This window comes from Eptatretus burgeri, chromosome 11 (assembly GCF_056783735.1).
Source record: "Eptatretus burgeri isolate ZD-2024b chromosome 11, Ebu_testis_v1, whole genome shotgun sequence".
NCBI lineage: Eukaryota > Metazoa > Chordata > Myxini > Myxiniformes > Myxinidae > Eptatretus > Eptatretus burgeri.
Genome location: NC_140971.1, coordinates 78862092 through 78884461, shown reverse-complemented (window position 1 = coordinate 78884461; position 22370 = coordinate 78862092). Strand labels below are relative to the sequence as shown.

At 48.1% G+C, this 22370-nt stretch overlaps 2 protein-coding genes across 5 annotated transcripts in view; both read left to right on the top strand.

Moving 5' to 3' along the window:
• The window catches only part of LOC147017450 (phosphatase and actin regulator 2-like), a 113059-nt gene that overhangs the window by 50799 nt on the left and 39890 nt on the right, over positions 1–22370 (top strand). The window contains exon 1 of one of the 4 annotated variants that reach the window (XM_085847117.1): positions 17977–18188. The exons of the other annotated variants lie outside the window; for them this stretch is intronic. Within the exon in view, the coding sequence (XP_085703243.1) occupies positions 18143–18188 (46 nt within the window). The 5' untranslated portion in view covers positions 17977–18142. Of the gene's footprint in view, positions 1–17976; positions 18189–22370 lie in introns of those variants that run through there. 4 annotated transcript variants of the gene reach the window in all.
• On the top strand, positions 6896–10050 carry LOC147017451 (uncharacterized). Its single transcript, XM_085847116.1, has 2 exons — positions 6896–8982; positions 9127–10050. The coding sequence occupies exons 1-2, from the start codon at positions 8695–8697 to the stop codon at positions 9601–9603; spliced, it is 765 nt and encodes a 254-aa protein (XP_085703242.1). The 5' UTR covers positions 6896–8694; the 3' UTR covers positions 9604–10050.

Genomic DNA, 22370 nt, shown 5'->3' with positions numbered 1-22370 from the left:
TTGCCGTGTGCTCGGTAGTCGGTATTAGCTCTGCACTGTGTTTTCACTTTTATGTTTGCTTTTTGTGTAAATGGAATTGTGTTTTCTTTTTTTTGTGTGCATTTGGTGGAATTGTATTTGTGTGCTTCCCGTGTGCCGCGAATAAATGTGCTTTATTGTTGAACTGTTCTCCCGCTTTGCTTCGTCTTTTCCTCCATTGAATCCCCATCTTGCTTCACGTAAAGGGTTGGTAGTGGGCTGAGTACGCCCGATAATTAATCGAACCGTCGAGGTCGACGATAACACCGCTCGGTTATTCTGATAGTACGGAACGGGTCGCTTAAGTGGCCCGTGTCCGAAGTCGACCTGCGGCGAGGTGCGATCGCCCGGTCTACCCTCCGCGTGGGTACTTAGGTAGGTCGAATTTGGCGAGCAACCCTATCCCACGCGGGGGCTGATTGGCTCGATCGCGGTGAGACCAAAAGGTCCACCCGTGACTGGTTCCCGGCGTTAGTCCGAGAGGGTCACGACTGGATTGTCCGTCCGGTGGGCGACGTGCTGCGATTCGAGTTACGTGGCCGTCAGCACGCCGGCGGGCGCGAAAACCGCAACACTGGTGTCAGGTCGTGCGATACAAATTCATCGCCCTCCTCGCGGCACTGGTATCGGAGAACAGGAAAACGGGCTCTCCTGTCTCCGGCTAAATTCACGGGAATCGGTCCAGGGGTGAGAGAAGCGACCCCCGATTCCCTCCAAATTACGAGCGAGTTAAATTAACCCTTCACGAGAAGCAAGATGGCGTCTCAAGGCGAGCGGGTGCCGGGTGGATTAGGTATGTGTAATAGTAATGTGGAATCCATGGCTCAGGACGAGATCACCGTGCAAGAGAAACCCGTTCCAGAAGGTTGGGAAAGGCATCGATGCCGTTCATCTGGTCGGTTTTTTTATTATAACTCCACCACTAAATGTAGTCAGTGGGAGTGGCCAGGGCAGGTGACAATGCGGCAGATTATGGAACTCGCGCAGAGCATAAATGACAAACTGGATTGCTGGAATGCCGGAATAGAAAGAATGAACGAAAAGTTGGATGCGAATACACAGCAAATGAGGGAAGAAACGAAAAAGCTGCGGGGTGAGACGCAGAACATGGGCCGATGCCTGCAGGCGGGCATGAAGGCCGTAAGCAGGGAGCTCAAAATGGCGACTCCACGTGTAAGAGCGAACGAGCTGGGAGGGGGTGCAACGGTGACCGAAAGGGAAAAATTAAAAGGGGAGACCAAAATGTGCGAGACGAGACACGAGGTGACGACAACGGAAATAATAGTTGAGACAAGGGAGGTAAAGGGTGAAGAGTTGGCAGTGACGGTAGCCGGGAAGGGAACGATAGAGGGAAGACTACACGATGAAGACGGGGTAAGTGACGCACACACACACACGGAGGGAGTGGAGGATAATGAGGTTGAGCTGGCGGACCGTGCAGGGACCCGGTGCGAGCAGCTGGATAGCCGCCTCCAGGAACGAGGGGAGGGAGTCTGCCCCCTTGAGGTGAGTCACGACCAGGTGAGTTCGGTCGTGCTTCGCGAGGTTGAGGGGACGAGTGCTGCGGACGGGTGCACGGATAGCTTGGGGGGTGTAGAGGCCCCGGAGACCCTTGTGAGGACACGAATCCCCAGTGTGGTTGTCCCTGTGTGTGTGGTGCAAGGTGTGAGTGCGTCCCCGTGTGTGGAAGCGACCCCGTGTGTGATTGGTGTGGTGGCGATTGTGCCGGAGTACGTGCTTCCCAGCACGCCATGTGTGGATGAGGCACCGTGTGTGAGTGGGGCCGTGTGTGTGGATGAAACGGCCAGTGTGGATGAGGCACCGCGGGTGGGTGCCCCCGCACGAGTGAGTGGAAGGCCGCGAGTGCGTGGAGCCACGTGTGCGAGTGAGGCACGCGTGAGTGAACGGCCGTGTGCAAGGGAGACCGTGTGTGTGAGAGAGCGGTATGTGAGGGAGATGTCGGTTGGCATGCGGGAGCACGCAGCCGCGTCTCCCGGAGTGAATGTGATGGAGTGGACTGTGTGCGTCGTAACACGCAGGTGTGCGTGGGTTGAATGGAGACGGAGACGGCGACAGAGGAGAGAAAGCCGAGTAGCGGCTGTAGTTGTTTCGGGGACCGTGCCGGGTTCACCCAGCAGTGAGCACGCGGTCCGTGCTGTGCAACGCACGAGACCACCACGTGCTCGCTTGCGAGAGTGAAGTCCCGGTCCGGAAACGCACGCGGTGGATTTGCCGATCCCGCGGACGGACAAAGTTTAGGCAGGTAAACGGATTTGGACCGGACGGGTTCTCCACGCGATCGTGTGTGTTAAGCTCCAACGGGCAAAGCACATGTGTTCGCGTGGGGAACCCCTCGAGACGTGGGGCTTGTGTTTTTTTTTTTTGCGCACGGTGACGTCATGGCTGCACGTGGTTGGAATCCGGCAGGAGGGGTATCTCTGCCGGATGGTAGCGTCCAAGGAGGGACGAGGAACACGTGCAGCTGCATGACGTCACGGGCAGGTGTAAAGTGCGCGAGCTCTGAGTTGCCGCGCAGGTGCTGCGCATGGAAAAAAAAACAAACAAAAAAACAAGCCTCACTTTCGGGTGCAAAGGATTCCTGGGCAAGGGGTGGAAGACCCCCTTACCTGGGCACAGGATGGAAACTAGTTAGGGGGAAGGGTTAGCTTAGCTAGACCGACTTCATGGGGCAGGGGTAAGTCCTCATGGAGTCCGTGGAATGGATTAGGTAGAGGGATTGTAGCCAGATTTAGGTTGGGAAATAAAATGATTGATTTGGAGACAGAGACAGACTGGTGAATGTGTAGTGGGGACGTAGCTCAGCTACGTAGGTTAAAAGGAACGTGCTATAGTGTAAGGGACGACGTGGGAGCACGAATTAGTTCGGGGATGTAGTTCGAAGGATGGCAGAGTTCAGCGGTGTGTGTGTTGAGAGGTGAGTACATGTTGAGTGAGTGAGGCCAGCGGGTCTGTGTGTGTGGAGTGAATGGGGAATGCATGGTGCGATGAGTGATTGGGGGGAGGAGTGACTCCCGCCCAAGGGACCCCGGGGTCAGTGTAGAGTGAGTTAGCTGGGTTAGTCAAATTGAAAAATGGAGGTCGTTTTGTTGTTGGTGGGAAAAGTAGGCTTGAGACCCATTTGGAGGGGTGCAGGAGCCCTGTTGACGGGCTTGGGAGCGTGGCTGCGAAAGGTGAGTATCGCTGAGTGGGTACCCCGGGCACCAGGCTAGTCGGCCGCGGTAGGCCATGGGGCCCATGGGGGGCCGGGATAGAGCAGTGCACGGGTGCGCCTGCTTGGTGCGGGGGCCCGGGGCGCCATTAGCCGCGTGGGCAGTGTTGTGGGCACGGGTGACCCTCGGAAAGGGGCCCGGGAGGCCGGCCTGCCACGTGTGCGTTTCAGGGGAGGTGCCATGGGGGGCACTCCCCGGTGTTAGGGAGCTGGTAGGCTCGGAGGCAGTGTAGTGCCCGGGGTGCCATAGCGGGAGATTCGGCAGAGGGTCGTGCCTGCCAAAGGGAGCCACGTGTCCCAGCCAGGAGACCGTGTGAGGGCACGGAGAGAAAATTGGGGGGCGAGGCCCGAAATTGTAAGGACACCAACACAGGCGACGGGAATCTGGGTTTATAGAACCAATAGTTTAAGCAAGAGGCGCTTGTTGAAAGCCCCGGGGTAGTTTAACAGTTAAATGGTTAGGGTAGATTAGGAGATGTACCCCTCCGCACCATCCATCCCCTCGCTGTCGTTGTGGGCCGCTGGACCCACTTGGTGTTAAGATCGCCGAACTCTGGGGAGGCCATCCTGAGGCTTCGTTGGGCCTCGACACAGGACGTTAGCTCTCCCTTATTCCCCTCCGGGAAGGGAACGTAGGGGTTGGGAGTAGGCTAGGTGACAGGATAGGTTAGCCGAACAAAGACGATAAAGGGGGTTAGGGGACGATTTATAGTGGGGAAGTAAAAATAAAAACAACAAAAAAATAAGTTGGGGCTAAATTGGGGTTTGACAAATTAAGGGAGTGGGTATGTACAGTGACAGGCAAAGGCGATAGGTTGGGAGGGAGACAGGTAGGTAGGTCCGAGCCCGCCTTCCAAGTGGCCAGCACCACCGCACTCCCTCTACCAACCTCCACTGAACGGCAAAGGCTGGCCAACTTCATCGGCTAGCCGTGTTTTGCTTCAAGGCAGAGGCCGGCCAACTTCATCGGCAGCTGTTGTTTTGCTGCAAGGCCTGTGCCATCGGCTGGCCGTGTTTGCTTCAAGGCCTGTGCCGGCCAGTTCATCTGCCCGCTCTGTTTGCCTGCAGCGGCCTTCTTCTGCGGGCTGTGTTTGCCTGCAGCGGCCTTCTTCTGCGGGCTGAGTTTGCCTGCAGCGGCCTTCTTCTGCGGGCTGTGTTTGCCTGCTCACCTTTGCCATGCCATGCCCACTGCCCACGTTCACCAGCCCCGTTCAATTTTTGCTTTGCCCCCCCCTGTTCATTTCCATGTGCGCCAGGATCCGCAAGGCAACAGTTTGCAAGCTGCGAGAACTGCCCTGTTGGCAGCTACAACACGGGCCTGCAGTGGCAGCCCGTGCACCGTGTTTTGCGTCCATCCATTCATTCAGTTCAAACCGTTCATGCATCCATTCGTTGTGCTCATTGCGTGTGCCACTTGAGCTGGCACGGAGACTGCGTTGTGCAGCCCAAGCACCGTTGTGGTTCACTGAGTTCAGTTCAAAAGGGAAGGCCTTGGACTGCGTGTGAGCAGCCAGCCACGTTCCCTGTCACCTGCATTGTTTGAGCCAGAGACTGCATGTGGGCATCCTGGCTCCCTGCTAACTGCTTTTTTTTGCAGAGTTCAATGATCCTGGGCCATGGTTTAGTGTAAAATTTGTAAGTTAAGGTAAGATGTACTGTACATATGAGTGCGCCCCCGGCATGTATGTCTTAGCGCCGGCAATTTTATTTAAGTCGTCCGTGTGAGTGAGTTTGTTTAGATAGTTACGCAGCCCTCAGGTTATTTATTTTGGGGACACGAATACCATGAATGTCGCACTCAGGGATCCGTAGGTAAAATGTACTAGGGGAAAACTACACATGATGGCACACGAAAATTTGACGACTCGGGACGAGTCTGTAAAAAGGGAAGGGGGTAGTGTTGTGGTTACCAGATTCGCAAACCACCATTCAGGTCCCTTAGGTGAGGTATCTCGGCAAGTATATGTGTAGTTAGGCCCAAACCCGTTGTCTAGTGGGAATACATGTCATTTATGCGAGCTGCGACTCTTCAGGATAGCCGTTTTTCTTTTACTATCTTTATTTTGGACCAACCGCCATGATTACCATCACAACCACGACATCAACCACCGACCACAACCACCGCTTCACCACAACCGCCACGACCTTCACGTCACACCTCGCAACCGTAGCATCGCCACCGTTCTTGCCCCGCTGTGGGTACCGGTGTTGGACTCGTGCAGGGCGCACGTTGAACAGCGTGTACAAAATCACGGATTTTGTGCTTCAAAAACGGATCAAAAACGACACACGCCCACTTTTTGCCGTCCAATCGGTGAGCGAGGGGCGAATTGGCCCCGCCCCCAGGGCGATCGATATATGCAAATTTGTGGATCAAAAAGCCTTCACGCCCACTTTTTCTCGGGCCAATGGGGAGCGAGGTGAAAGGTCAAAGGGAGGGGGTCAAAGGCGAAGTTACGGGGGGATAAAAGGACGGTGTTCGTCAGTCAGGAGAAGGAGAACGAGAACGAGAAGGAGTCGGAACGGAGGGGACGAGTGTGGAAGTCTGGAGCCCGAAGCCTGCAGTGGCTGGAGAAGCTGAAGAGAGTCGGACGAGGGGGTGCTCGCGTCGGTGCCGGGAGCTGCACGCCCGAGGGAGGCCGGCAGCGCGACCTGGCCGAGGTGGAGACGCACACCAGGGATAATAAAGATCCTCTATACCCCGAGCATCAGCAACCCCCTCCTGTTTCCCCCCGCGCTGAGATAGTGCGACCAAGGGGGCCCCGTTCCCACCCCCTACCAGACACCGTCCACGAGCCCCGCGGGTTGCGGGGCCATCGCCGCTCCGCGTCTCATCACCAGACGGGTAGGCGCGACCCGGTCTCGGCCTCAGGCCCGCCTCATTCTTGGGGATATTCTTTCCTTGGTTTTGGGTATGTGTTGTCGGCGCCGTCTGTGAAGTAGAATTGTATAAGTGTTGCCGTGTGCTCGGTAGTCGGTATTAGCTCTGCACTGTGTTTTCACTTTTATGTTTGCTTTTTGTGTAAATGGAATTGTGTTTTCTTTTTTTTTGTGTGCATTTGGTGGAATTGTATTTGTGTGCTTCCCGTGTGCCGCGAATAAATGTGCTTTATTGTTGAACTGTTCTTCCGCTTCGCTTCGTCTTTTCCTCCATTGAATCCCCATCTTGCTTCACGTAAAGGGTTGGTAGTGGGCTGAGTACGCCCGATAATTAATCGAACCGTCGAGGTCGACGATAACACCGCTCGGTTATTCTGATAGTACGGAACGGGTCGCTTAAGTGGCCCGTGTCCGAAGTCGACCTGCGGCGAGGTGCGATCGCCCGGTCTACCCTCCGCGTGGGTACTTAGGTAGGTCGAATTTGGCGAGCAACCCTATCCCACGCGGGGGCTGATTGGCTCGATCGCGGTGAGACCAAAAGGTCCACCCGTGACTGGTTCCCGGCGTTAGTCCGAGAGGGTCACGACTGGATTGTCCGTCCGGTGGGCGACATGCCGCGATTCGAGTTACGTGGCCGTCAGCACGCCGGCGGGCGCGAAAACCGCAACAATATATATATATATATATATATATATATATATATATATATATATATATATATATATATATATATATATATATATATATATATATATATATATTACATATACAGGGTGTCCATAAAGTCTCTTTATAATTTATATCGTCTTGATGTGCTTCGTGCAACTAATGGTGCCCATATAGAAGTGTATTAAATGAGGCAAAAAAAACTTCAATATCTACTCCATTTTGTAATAATTTCCACAAGTTTATCTATTCATTTGCTTTTGTAATAAATTTTTTAAATTCCAAAGAGACTTCATGGACACCATATATATGTGTGTGTGTGTATATATATATATATATATACCTTGACGTTTTTGCCGCTGTCACACCTTGACGTTTTAGCCAGCGTATGGCAGCGTATCAAAATTGATCTAAAATGCTGGCGTACGCTGAACTATTGATGTTTTTTTTTAATTGTTGGGCGTATAATAATGTGTTGGACGTATGCATAACGTATTAGTAACGTAAACAGAACGTTTTAATCACATATGGATAACTTATACCAACGAATGTTGAGCGTGTTGTCGGCGTTCACAACCTATGCCCAACGATAGTCTAACTTATGCATAGCGCGGCAGCGTATCGCCGACGATCACGTGGCATAGGGTATTCATAGGCTGCGGCTTGACGATTCAAATCTTAACCGCACTAGACATCGAAGTGAGAAGCCGCTCTCACACCTTGACGTTTTAGCCAGCGTATGCCGACATATGAAAAATTTGCCGAACAAAGCTGGCACACGTCGAATACGTTATGGGTAAGTTTTGTATACGTTAAGAGCACGCTGGCATACGTCGTCATACGCCGAGTGCGTTGAGAAATTTTCAGCATGTTGAAAATTTCTCGACGTATGAGACACATTCCGCATACGCTTGCATAAGTTGTCGGCACGCTACGCGATCGTTGACACACGTCGATATACGTTACTTGTAAGTTACTCATAAGTCGAAACACGTCGAGGTAATGTTTAGCATACCCGAAACTTAATTTTTAACCTATGAGTAACGTGCTTTGAACATATGTGTAACGTTTCTCCAACGCACATTGACGTATGTAGACGCATTTGATTGATGTCTACCGGACGACCACAGAACTTACTGAACGTGTTTCTAACTTGCAGCTACCGTATAATGGCGTATTGCTGCGTTTAGGGGAATTGCTATATAAAAATGGGCTTCACAGGAGGAACCCGTCAGTGTTCCAGACTCCATGTTTTTTTTTTGTTGTTGCTTTTTTTAAAATGTTTTTTTACTTTCAAGTGTTGATGTTTTTTTCATGTTTTTGGCCTATTCATAACGAGTTGGACAAATGCATAATGTATTACTAACGTACACAGAACGTTTCAATAACTTGTACCAACGAATGCTTAGCGTGTTGTCGGCGTTCATAACGTATGCCCAACGATAGCCTAACGTATGCATAGCGTGCGGAAAGTATCGTCGATGATCACGTGGCGTAAGCTATTCATAGGCTGGCGCTCAACAATTCAAATCGCTGCCGCTCAAACGATTTAAATCGCTGCCGCTCGACTACTCAAAATGGACGCTGGCGCTCGAACATTTTAATCATAACCAAGCTAGACATTGAACTATCCACATTATCGTCATGCCGAGGAAAACTTCAAAGAATACTGGCAAGAAGTCTCCTGGCCGTGGCCGTGGCCGTGGACGCGGATGCAAGGAGGTTCCATCATTGCCAAAACCCTCCCTACCACGGACACACTCTGACGGAGAGGATCGCCTCTCGGGCATCGTCGGGGGCATCGATAGGTGCGTGAGGCCTCCGCCTCCTCTCAGCCAACCCTTGCGAAGAAGAGGGCCAAGAAGACCCAGTATTGTCTCGATTTCAAAGACGAGCAGCTCATGTGCGATTTCCTTCGCGATAACCCATGCATGTGGAACATCAAGAAGACGGACTACCGGAGGGTGGACAAGAAGGCAAAGTTCTGGGAGGATCAAGGCAAGGCCATGGCGAAGTCTGTCGAGCACCTTCAAGGGTGGTTCACGTCCCTGCGAAACACCCACACCCGTCTCGACAAGAACAAGAGTGGTGACGGCGCCCCGGAATTGACAGAGAGGGAGCAGTGGGTGAAGGACAACTTCGGCTACCTCAGGACTGTGGTCTGCCATCGTGCTGAGCCCGTGAAAAGTGTAAGTGTAAACACATTAATATCAATACTAATATTTATTTATATTAGTTTTACTGTACTACACATCTCTAAGCAAATTATTCATTGATTACTACAAATCATTGAATTTGCCTTGTAATTTGCAAATCAATTGTCATAATTGCAGGTAAAGGAAACCATTGCAGCACACAGCGGGGACCTCGAGGCTGCCGAGGCTGCCTGTGCAGAGCTCATGGTTTGTGAGGACAGCACGCCCTCCCCTGTCCCCTATTCATCTGCACAGGGCAAGGGGAAGCATGGCCACGACGATGAGCAGTTGCTGCAGTCACTCGAGAAGAGGGTGCACGAGTCTGGGGAGCTCCTCAAAGTTCTCGCAAAGCCTCAGCCCATCACAGCCGGTGTAGCCTTCGCCAACTACATGCGTGACAGCCTGCTCAGCATGTCCAAGCGCAGGCTCCGGATGGCAAGGTCACGCTTCACCCCAATCCTCAGTGAGCTATTGGACTACAACAGTGATGAGGAAGAACCTCCCACAGTCCACACCGTCCCTGCTCCTGCTTCGGTGCGAACATGTATGGCACCAGCTACGCACCAGCCACCTCGCCAAATGTGCAGACAAAAGGCACCGCCTGCGTCATCCTAGGGCTCACAGAGAATTGTGCATGTGGACCCAAACATGCAACAACCAGAGTGCCAGTCGATGATGCCTCCTACCCTCAACATGGGTTGCAGCCGACCTCCGCCTCTGCATCTGCAGCTATAGGCTCGGCTGAGCAGGTACCGATCCAGAGCCCAAGCGCCTTTGACATTATCAGTCAAAGCCTGTTCAACATATCTGAGTTCTCAAGAATGCTCAACCTGTCCAGCGATCCTATTGCTGCAAGCACCCCGTGTGGGGAGCTGAAGACACCTCCACCACCAGAAAAGAACTACGTACAGTGACAGCTTGGTTGTGTACTTCTCTACATTTGCAGAGACATTGTTTTGGCCATGTTTGTGACATTTTTTTAATATACCTTTGACCAGTGTTTTGTTCCATTATTTTTCAGAGCACAATAAAAGCTGAGCAAACTCTTGATGTTTGTTGATGCTATTGTTTTAATCTTTAATTCATAAACAATAATTAACAATAACAAGCCGGTAGGCGACATGGCTGCTCGCTCTAGATGGAAAGCTGGCTGACGCGACTAGCCAATATTCATGTACATGCTATCAATCAATTTGGCGCAATAAATAAGATTATCACAGCCCTCTTAGTTTGCACCCAGAAACCCGCCTTGCAAAATTTGAGGCATGTTTCCAAAGACACTCTAACAAATGGCGGCCGTGGAAATCGCATTTATCTATTCGCTGAAGATTTAATTTTTAGCAGCGTCTCGCGTAGCGAACGCTGGTATAAAAGGAGAGTTGTTGTTGTTCTTCTTGTTGTTGTTCTTCTTGTTGTTGTTCTTCTTGTTGTTCTTGTTGTTCTTCTTCTCCTTCTTCTCCTTCTCCTCATTCTCCTTCTCCTTCTCCTTCTCCTTCTCCTTCTCCTTCTCCTTCTCCTTCTCCTTCTCCTCCTTCTCCTTCTCCTTCTCCTTCTCCTTCTCCTTCTCCTCCTCCTCCTCCTCCTCCTCCTCCTTCTTCTCCTCCTCTTTTATATACACGATCGGGATCTCCTTAAATACTAAACACCTGTACACATCCTCGCATTGAGGGTGCCTTTTGAGGGCGTCTATCATGAACTTTTAAATATATTCGGACATTCGTTTTAATGTTTCGAAAAGTACACGTTACTTTTTAAAGATTATTCCATGTAATGGACTGTATTTCTAAAATACATTCATTATTTCTAAAATACACTATATTTTCCGTAATGACGGGTCTTGCTATTGGCTTAACCCTTCGTTAGTCTGCTGTGTCATTCAAACGTGGTTAGTCTGGTGGGGTGTATACACACCCCAATGCGAAAATGCATAGAATGTTACTATTTTTTTAAAAATGTAAAAAAATGCGGGGTGTCAAAACACCCCATGGGACGAACGAAGGGTTAATCAAGTCACGTGACGAAATATTGGAATTTTTTTTGATGTTTTGTTTTGTTTTTAAAAAAAAAATTTTCCTTTTTTTTTGAGACGAGAAAACATTTAGGATGATGTTCTTCAACACATTTTTCTTTTTTAAATATGATGCTGTAACACAATCTCCTTGGGCACATAAAAAGAGGTCCCTCGGAGGTTCAGTTTCGGACGTATTTTTTAATTTTGGTACAGTCCACAATAAGGGTACTCTAAGACTAAGAGCAGCCAATAAATTATGGCCTTATCCCTTATGTCTTTATCCTTTGTAATAAATCAATGAAACGATGTTTTCAAGAGGACTGTTACTGCCTCTGAGGTCCTTTAATGCCTGAGCAATGCAGTAACACAAATATCAAAATCATCCTATCTTGCCACGGAACTGTGCCAGCAGGGGAGTTAACCCAGTGCTTGAGGAGATTCCTCTGTTTCTTTCTGTCCTTGGAGGCAGTGTTGTGGCCAGTAGCTGTCTGTGTATCCTCCAAGTGATGTCCCTCTCACCATCCTCCTGGGGAACAAGGTCGCGTTTCCCATTGTCTGCCCGGTCAAGCTGCTGGTTCTGTAGTCCGGGGTACCTGGAATTTGAATTTTATTTAATTTACTTATAAAGCGCACCTATAATAAAACATATATTCTAATGCGCTGTACAATAAAAAGTAACATAATGATACATATAACATTTCAGGTAAATCATATAATTTTTAGAAGCATAGGCTAAAAGTTAAATTGCATTGTATACTGTATAATATATGCTATGTAAACATGAACTTCCTGGTCCTCATGAGGTTGTGCAGGATCACGCATGCTTTGACAATGAGCTTGACAGTGGAGGGGTGATGCTGCATGGTACTTAGCAGAACCTGGAATCTGTTAGCCAGGATGCCGAATGCATTTTCTACTACCCTCCTTGCTCGGCTAAGCCTGTAGTTGAAGATGCGTTGCTCATTCGTCATTCCCCGGAGGCTGTATGGCTTCATCATGGTTGGTCTTAAGGCAAAGGCATCGTCACTGATGAAGTAAGGCACGTCCTGGTTGTCGTTTGGAAGAGGGTCAGGGAAACCAAGGGTATCGTCTTCAGCGCATACCTTCAGCTCAGAGTCATTGAATATCTGCGCATCTGATGCTGATCCAGTACCGCTGACATCTGCCCAAATGATTTTGTAGTCAGCATCAACAAGCGCCATCAGAACAATAGAGTAGAATCCTTTATAGTTGTAGTATTGGGAACTACTCATTGGAGGACAGCGGCAGGCCACGTGCTTCCCGTCAAGTGCCCCACATGTATGGGGAAAGTTCCATCTTTGGAAGAACTTGTCAGCTATGGCGCGCCAACCATCAGGAGTACTTGGGCAAACCAGCTCCTCATCCACGTACTCGTCAATAATTGCTTGACAGACTTGTCTGACCACTAGGGACTGGGTGTTATGAGGGACCCTCCATCCGAACTTCATGGAGGCATACTTGTTGCCAGAGGCAAGGTGACGCAAAGTCAGTGCCAGCCTCATGCCAGGCTCAAGCGGATCCCTGTAGAAGGTGTACTGCTTGGTTATCCTTGGACCCACTCTGGCTAGCAGCCCGTCGAACATCGCTGGGGGCATACGCAGGAAGTTGGTGAAGGCTGCTTCGTCCTCGTTACGGAGTTCCACCGTGAGCTGGTCATATATGCCAAACTGCAGTCACCTCCCGATCCATGGTCTCACCCAGTTCCTTGTCCTCCGCTCAGCTCTTCTTCTCCTGGCTCTATTGGCATGCAACTGGTACAGTGTCAAATCGATGAGGTCTTGTTGGTGTTGGAGAACAGGTAGGTATTGTCGTCTCAGCCTGCCGGATCCTCCATCTCTCCCATCACATGGACATGTACTCACCACGGAGTCTGAAACACTGACGGGTTCCTCCTGTGTGAACCCCATATTTATATAGCAATCCCCCTAAATGCTGCCAATACGCCATTATACGGTAGCTGTAAGTTAGAAACACGTTCAGTAAGTTCTGTGGTTGTCTGAAAGACGTCAAATACGTCAATGTGCGTTGGAGATACGTTACACATAGGTTCAAAGCACGTTACTCATAGGTTAGAAATAAGTTTCGGGTACGCTAAACATTACCTCGACGTGTTTCGACTTATGAGTAACTTACAAGTAACGTGTGTCAACGATCGCATAACGTGCCTACAACTTATGCCAGTGTATGCGGAACGTGTGAGTCATACGCTGGCATACGTCGGGAAATTTCAAGCATGGAAAATTTGTCTTGCAGCTCGGCGAACTACGACGGTTGCCAGCGTTCTACGACGTATGCCAGCGTACTACGACGTATGCCAGCGTGCTCTTAACGTGTCCAAACTTACTCATAACGTATTCGAGGTGTGCCGGCGTTTTAGCCCAATTTTGCATAAGTCAGGCATACATTGGCTAAATCGTCAAGGTGTGACAGGGCCGTAATATATAGCACGATATCTCAAAACGTTGTGGACGGATTTGGATGAAACTCGGTGGACAGGTTCGATGTGTGATAAGGAAGAATTGATTCAATTTTGGTGAAGATCCGGATCTGGATATGAGAATTATTTATTTCCTTAAGTGATTATTCACCATTGAGAGATTGGGCTAAAAATGATATAGAACTGTATAGCATGATATTTCAAGAATGTATTGGGCCTGATATGTTCTCGTGGATCAATCATTGTGTGGCGGAGGTATGCGCTCCACTGAGTGGTCTTCTCGGTCTATCTATGATAGTGAATTGAAGATAATAGAAGTTAAGGTGATTATATATATATATATATATATATATATATATATATATATATATATATATATATATATATATATATATATATATATATATATATATATATATATATATATATATATATATATATATATATTGTTGCGGATTTCGCGCCCGCCGGCGTGCTGACGGCCACGTAACTCGAATCGCGGCACGTCGCCCACCGGACGGACAATCCAGTCGTGACCCTCTCGGACTAACGCCGGGAACCAGTCACGGGTGGACCTTTCGGTCTCACCGCGATCGAGCCAATCAGCCCCCGCGTGGGATAGGGTTGCTCGCCAAATTCGACCTACCTAAGTACCCACGCGGAGAGTAGACCGGGCGATCGCACCTCGCCGCAGGTCGACTTTGGACACGGGCCACTTAAGCGACCCGTTCCGTACTATCAGAATAACCGAGCGGTGTTATCGTCGACCTCGACGGTTTGATTAATTATCGGGCGTATTCAGCCCACTACCAACCCTTTACGTGAAGCAAGATGAGGATTCAATGGGAGAAAAAGACGAAGCGAAGCGGGAGAACAGTTCAATAATAAAGCACATTTATTCGCGGCACACGGGAAGCACACATATTCAATTCCACCAAAAGCACACAAAAAAAAGAAAACACAATTCCATTTACACAAAAAGCAAATATAAAAGCGAAGACAATGCAGAGCTAATACCGACTACCGAGCACACGGCAACACTTATACAATTCTACTTCACAGACGGCGCCGACAACACATACCCAAAACCAAGGAAAAGAAATACCCTCAAGGATGAGGCGGGCCTGAGGCCGAGACCGGGTCGCGCCTACCCGTCTGGTGATGAGACGCGGAGCGGCGATGGCGCCCCAACTCCGCGGACCTCACGGACAGTGTCTGGCAGGGGGTGGGAAAGGGGCCCCCTTGGTCGCACTATCTCAGCGCGGGGGGAAACAGGAGGGGGTTGCTGATGCTCGGGGTATAGAGGATCTTTATTATGTGCGACGAGCGTCTCCACCTCGGCCAGGTCGCGCTGTCGGCCTCCCTCGGGTGCAGCTTCCTGCACGACGCGAGCACCCCCTCGTCTGGTGTCGCCGCCTTTCCACAGCTCGTCCCCTCCGTTCCGACTCCAACGCACACGACGAGCAGCTCCACCGCCCGCGAAGTCTTGACCCTCTGCTTCCGACTCTCCTACTCTCCGCCTCTGGACTCTCCGACCCTCCACCCTCCGACTCCACTCTGACTGACGAACACGGTCCTTTTATCCCCCCGTAGCTTCGCCTTTGACCCCCTCCCTTTGACCTTTCACCTCGCTCCCCATTGGCCCGAGAAAAAGTGGGCGTGAAGGCTTTTTGATCCACAAATTTGCATATATCGATCGTCCTGGAGGCGGGGCCAAATCGCCCCTCGCTCACCGATTGGACGGCAAAAAGTGGGCGTGTGTCGTTTTTGATCCGTTTTTGAAGCACAAAATCCGTGATTTTGTACACGCTGTTCGACGCGCGCCCTGCACGAGTCCAACACCGGTACCCACAGCGGGGCAAGAACGGTGGCGATGCTACGGTTGCGAGGTGTGACGTGAAGGTCGTGGCGGTTGTGGTGAAGCGGTGGTGTGGTTGGTGGTTGATGTTGTGGTTGTGGTGGTAATCATGGCGGTTGGTCCAAAATAAAGATAGCAAAAGAAAACGGCTATCCTGAAGAGTCGCAGCTCGCATAAATGACATGTATTCCCACTAGACAACGGGTTTGGACCTAACTACACATGTACTTACCGAAATACCTCACCTAAGGGACCTGAATGGTGGTTTGCGAATTTGGTAACCACAACAATATATATATATATACATATATATATATATATATATATATATATATATATATATATATATATATATATATATATATATTTATATATATATATATATATATATATATATATATATATATATATATATATATATATATATATATATATATATATATATATATACACACATACTCAGTTGCAACTTCTTTTTTTAAGGTCATGTTCATGGCCTCATGGAATTGCTGAACACCAACAATTCTGTGATGAACCAACAATTCAGCTTGACTGCACACCAACCAAAATGCTGTGACGTCATCCTTCATGATGGATACTTTGAGAGAAGTTGACTTTTGATGGGATCAAACCAAATAAATGTCGGCGTTGTAAGTAAATTAGGTGCTGCAAGCAGAATTGCCAGACATTGTTAATTATGCCGATGAAGACTGATGACTGTGCGTGAAGTGGTGAGATAGATGATAAGAAAAGGGGAAGTCCCCATCCTTTTTATTCATACAAATTGCTATCATGGCCTTAATGGTCACAACTAAAGCTCGTTTCCAAATGTTATGGCAGTATAATGTCTAGTAATGATTATTCATTGAAAGATACTCGATATCGTTTGTTCTCTAATTCATGACTTTGCAGGCCCATTCATTGTTTTATTTTTTTAAATCAAACTTGATTATCAGTTGAATATCCTTTTTCTATGTCTGGTGTTTGCTTGATGGCTCGAGTGGTGGGCTTCGGATCCTGAGTTCAAATCCCACTTGCTGTTGAATTAATACCAGTGGCGACTCGTCCAAGATTGTGCCCAATAGCCAAGGAGACTGCTTGGGCAGCACCAATGCTCTGCACAGTGTATGGTCCCAATGGATGGATCCTTATTCTTCAAAGGATATTCGTAAATTTGAATGCCCTCTGGCTTGCTGTCTTTTGGCTATTTTGATGTCTCTGGTTGAGTCTATGACTCATGCTTGTTCTATATTATTTAAAGAATCAGTGCTGTTTAAACTCTTACATCAGTCTTGTCCAAGGATGTCATCATCTGTAGAAACAATTTTTCAACTAATGTTTATATGTGTTTAAATGTAATGGTGCCCGTGAAGGGTGGAGGTGTTTGTATTCATTTCATAACTCTGGAAATCTGTTCTTAGAAACAACCAGGAAATGCTCAAATAGTGTAATCCTATCTTTTTTCACAGTTGAAGTTGTACTGCATACGAGTGAAAATAACATTGCAGACGAGTTGTAATATCGAGTAGTGGATACTCTTCATCCATCAAATATTTGTTGTTAACAATCAACATTAAGTAAATGCTGTACAGACTCCTCAGATTGCAAAATGGAAATCTAGAAGATGCTCCGACATTTCATCCCACTTCCCCTTGTCCCATCCGACAATGACTGACCACGAGTCAAAATATTGCTGCCATCCGGCTTGGGTGGGTCACCTTGGTGATGTGCCGTCCTATCCGTACCCAATGACTCCTCCTCGCACTATCCCTGTAAGCTGTTTTGGCGATGATCACTTCATCACATGTGGTAGCTGCGATCGCTGAATCATAGGAATCCCCTAATCCTGACAAATGCTTCGTTTTCTTGTTTGGACATTACAGAATTCCCTTTTCAGTCAAACCCAAACAGCATCGTAGTTACCATGGCTTTCTAATCGGCTGGAAGCATTTAACAAGCCGCTGGGAAAATTACGCACGTGATGCTCCGTGATGCTCTATTGACCCTCGTGACTTGTAAAGCAGTGGATAGATGATCATTGCTTGCGTACCTGACATTGGCTTGAGCAACAATGTATCCAACCCTTTCACACCGATCTGCTCACTCTAGAGACGCTGTTGTACAACACTTGGCAGAGAACCTGTGCCCTCGGCCTGTGTTTTAGGAGATGTTGAGGAGTAAAAAGCCTGCCCATGCTGGTACAACCTTGAGACTGATGTTTTGTGGTTTTTTTTTGCCAATCGGTGAATGAAATTCCATCGAGCAGCATACAAAGGCAGCCTCTGTTTACTGAGGAAGCATGAACTTGGTTTTTTTTTTTTCTTCTTTTTAAATCCCACCCCTACCCCACCCTTCTTTCTCTGCCTGCAAGCAAAAAAAAAAAAAAATGCAGGAGCAAATTTATCTTTGCCCTTTAACCCTCCACACTGTGATTACTGTTGGAATTTCTGGTATTCCAGCAATCTCGTCCGTTCCGAGGTGCCTCGGCCGCACAAGGTTTGTGTCTTTCTTTACTCGTCGTCATTATACCACCACTGCTTGTGTGTGAAGCCTTGTGAGGGTGTGTTGTGCATCTCCCTTAACTCCTCCTCCTTGTGGAGAATTGTGGTCTTTTGGGAGGGTCTGCAGAAGGGTATTATTTTTTTTTTGAGGGGTGGAGCACATCACGTTTTGAGGGCTGGAAAACCGTTCCACATTTATCGCGCAAAGCACGAGTGCCAAAAGAGGCCGCGAGTAGCGCTGCTCGGAGGGAACGGGCCGTAGAAAGGTGCCCCATGTAAAACGATTTACACCGCTTACCTTATCTTCAGGGCACCAGCCTCCCAGCATGGGACAGTCATCTTTGCCAAAGAAGGCTCTGCAACAATCCAGCGGTAAGTTCACGTCGCCGTGTCCATCTTCTTGTAGCTGGCACTGATGCCGGCTTTTGTTTTTTTGGGGGAAGTTCGCAATCGTGGCCGGTTGTTTTCCTTACCTTACATGCTTCAAAGTATTTTGCTTTCCTTCATGCTAATTGTCTTTTTCTTTCCATTGCCATTCATTACTTCCTCTTTTTTTTGTCCTTGTGCTCAATCCTTAGAGCCCTTGTCTGATCCCTTCCTCTCTCTGCCTTCTTACAAACCAAATTTCTTGCTATATATTAAATTCATGAAAAGTTCCACTTTATACAACAGGTTGTCATGGAAAAAGCTCGATTTTTTTTTTTTTTAACTTCCTGTATGAAATGGTTTCCTATTTTTGTCTTGTTTGATTGTTTTGGTGTCAAAATGAAGATTAGTTTCTGCCAATGAATTCTGCCCTTGTGGTTGTGGCATTGGCGTAGTGTTGGCACCATGTGCATAGGCGGGTGCCCGATTACCCTTCGCTTTAAAGAGTGTGTGCATTTTGAGCTGAATGGTCTCTTCCTGTGACTGATTGTGTTTTCATTTCCGCTCGAAAGCGGTTTTTTATTTCCGTGAGGCCTGGCTATGTGCAAAGCCTCTCCGGTCACCTTTTCACCCCTGCATTATCCAGGTGAAGCTGGAGATGAGCATCACCCACATGATGTGGATTGTGAATTTTCAGCCCGTACAGAAAATTATTGCTTAAAGCAACACAACGTTCTTGCAAGATTAATTTAACTGCAGGAGCTTTTTACCTCCTCCACCGAAGGTGGACGGAGGTTGTGTTTTCACCCGCGTCTGTCTGTCTGTCTGTCTGTCTGTGAGCAGGATATCTCAAAAGGTTCTGGACGGATTCGGACAAAACTTGGTGGACAGGTCGGGTGTGTGACAAGGACAAATCTATTCGATTTTGGTGAACATACAAATCTGAGAATTTCTTCAGCGGTTATTCACCAGTGAGAGATGGGGCCAAAAACGATACATAGTGTGGTTTCAAAAAGTTCTGGACGGATTTGAACGAAATTTAGTGGACAGGTTGAGTGTGTGACAAATAAGAATTGATTTGATTTTAGTGAAGATCCGCGTCCATATCCGAGAATAGTTTTATTTATTTTTTTAAAGTGAATCTTCACCATCGAGAGATGTGGCCAAAAACAATATATAGCATGATATTTCAAAATGTTGTGGATGGACTCCGCCAAAACTTGGTGGATGAGTTGGTAAGGTGATTAAAAACAAGCCAATTAGATTTGGGTTCAGGTCCGGATGCAGATCCGGCCTATCAGTGGGATACAAAACACAAACTCTTCAGCCTGGCAGAGGTACCCACTCTACCGAGTGCCATTCTAGTTCAGAAATGTTTTACATACCCTAAATTGTACATTTCACAATGTTTACAGTATTACAATTATATTATTGTTGTTGCATCATAATTGCTAAGAGATGTATTTTGTTAATATTCTGGCCATATTATGATTGGGGCCAGAAGGATAGCCTTGGGGTTTGCTCACTCACCTTTGAGCGGTCTATACCCTGGGTTTGAATCTGGACTCGGCTATAAATTTATCACCCTGGTGTTTCACATACAGGGCAAAGCATCAAAGTGTGCGCCATCCATCGGAATCCGGTTGGTGATGGACGTCAAAGATCCCACAGTGTCTTTTGCGAAGTGAAGGCGAGTTATCGCCGGATTTCTGAACCAATTGCAAATTCCTGCCAGTTGAACATCAGAACTGGCTCGCCTTTTAAATAGTGGGGCCAGAAATGTTCTTCCTGGCTGATCCCTCAAGAAGGTGGGATTAATTTTGGCTATGGAAGAATATAATATATATTGGCCTGTCTGTTTGTCTGTCATGTTTTATAACTTAATCTGCTCAAGTTATAAACGGATTTCAATAAATTGAACTACGGTGGGTTCGGGGAACTCACGGGAAGGTTTTTGATGGAAAAAAATAAAGGATTTTTATTTTTATGGGGACACGGGTACACGTGGCGAAACTGAAAATGCCAACTTGCGACGCTGGTTCTCCCTGCACTCAGAATCCTTTTTCTTCTTGCCCTATTGATTAGCCATCACAGCAAAGACTGATATTTCCGTCAGCGAATCGACGGGTCTTATTTTCTCGTTATAATTTAAATATTGCGAGAAGATGTAGCGAAGGCCCATGACAGATTATGAACACTTCCACAGCTGAGAATTTGCCCTGGATAAGTTGTTGCTCCATAGCAGGGTGCGTTTGGAATGGTCCTCAAGTTGGGCAGGAAGTGAGAATTTGGCCAGGTTCGGGGAACTCAATGGCTCATATCATACTTCTTGCATGTTACAGAGAGATCATAAATGTCACCAAGCGTAAATGGTGAATATGCTACCTCTGAGCTATCCTGATAACTCGATGTACTGCAGAAGGTATGATTACTTTGCTAGATTTCTACAGAAAGTTATTATTGTGTTGAAGTTACATTAATGACATGGTTATAGTTCATTGGGCATTTCATTTGGTTTTTGGTTCAACCATTTTGTCAACGAACCCACCAATCTATTTCTTTGGTTATCTACTGGAGAAGGTTCAGTCTCTTAAACTTTGAGGCCTTACCGTAAGCCATGACCTTTTTCGGGACAACCACATTGCAAAGCTGGCCTCTGAAGCCCTCTGTTATTCCAAGTCTTTCCGTGGGAAATCAGAGTTATTCACAGTCTACAAGGTCTTTGTCCATAGTTTAATGCAATACTCCTCTACTATGAGCTGGTGTCCCAGCAGCACATCCGTCTCTCTTGGATTCTGTGGAATATAAAGCTCTCAAAATTATTGGAATTTCTTGTGATTAGGCTGAAGCACAAGGCCTTTTGCTTTCACATCACGGGCAGGTTGGTCAGGTCAGGTATGGGAGCATGTGCCAGAACAGCGCGTCACTGCATCCACTTTCCGCCGGTACTCCAGGGGCCTCCGTCTGGCCATCCCCCAGGCAGATGCCAGGCCCATCCCCATCTCCTTGAGATGATGGTCAACCTGCTGCAACCACGAGGCACGTGGTTGGCCCACTGGCCTCCTCCACTCACGAGACTCCCCCGCTGAGAGAATCTGGTGAGCAGGATCAGCGTCAGGAAAACGAGCCACATGTCCATACAGCTGCAACTGACGCTCACGGACTATGCAGGTAACAAATCTCATCGGAGTCTCTCTCAGCAATTGCTCGTTGGACACAAAATCCGACCAGCGATAGCCAAGGATTCCCCGAAGAGACCTGGTACCAAAGGAATTAAGTCTCCGTCTCAGATCCTTGTTCAGAGTCCAAGTCTCGCATCCATAGAGCAAGACTGGAAGTACCAAGGACCTGAAGACTCGGACTTTCGTCCTCCCGCACAGCTACCGGCAGTGCCACACCCCATGATCCAGTGAATCCATGACTCCCCAGGCCCGACCCAGACGTCTTTTGACCTCTAACTCACAGCCAGCAGAGACATGAATATCACTGCTAAGGTAAGTGAATCTCTCCATGACCTCAACATCCTCACCACAAACAGACACACAGGACAGCAGCATCCAAGATGTCACCGAAAGCCTGGATCTTAGTTTTGACCCAAGAAACCCGTAATCCCAGCGGCTCCCACGCCTCATTCAGCACCTCGAAGCCCCCCAAAAGGATATCTAAAGTCTCCACAAAGATGACTGCATCATCTGCAAAATCAAGGTCCAAGATCTTGACATTACCAAACGATGCACCGCAGCTTGATCTCTCCGACATCCTCCCTAAAATCCAGTCCATACAAGTGCTGAAAAGTGTGGGGGCCAGTAACACACCCCTGACGAACTCCAGTAACAACTGGAAATCAGTCAGATGGTACCACCACACTTCACAGCACTCTCAGTACCAGAGTATAGTTCAGAAATCAGATTGATCAGTTTGGTGGCACACCACGAAGACAGAGAATCCTCCAGAGGACATCCCAATTCACTGAATCAAATGCTTTGCTGAGATCAATATAAGCTGTGAGCAGCCCCTACGAAAACTCTCGTCCGCAGACGGCGAGGACCTGAATAGCAAGGATACAGTCAATCATTGACCTCTTTGGTGTAAAGCCTGACTATTCTCGGCGCTGGTGCTCAAACAGATGGTGGCAAACCCTATCAATAATTATCTGGGGAAAGACTTTGCCTGGCACTGAGAGCAGCG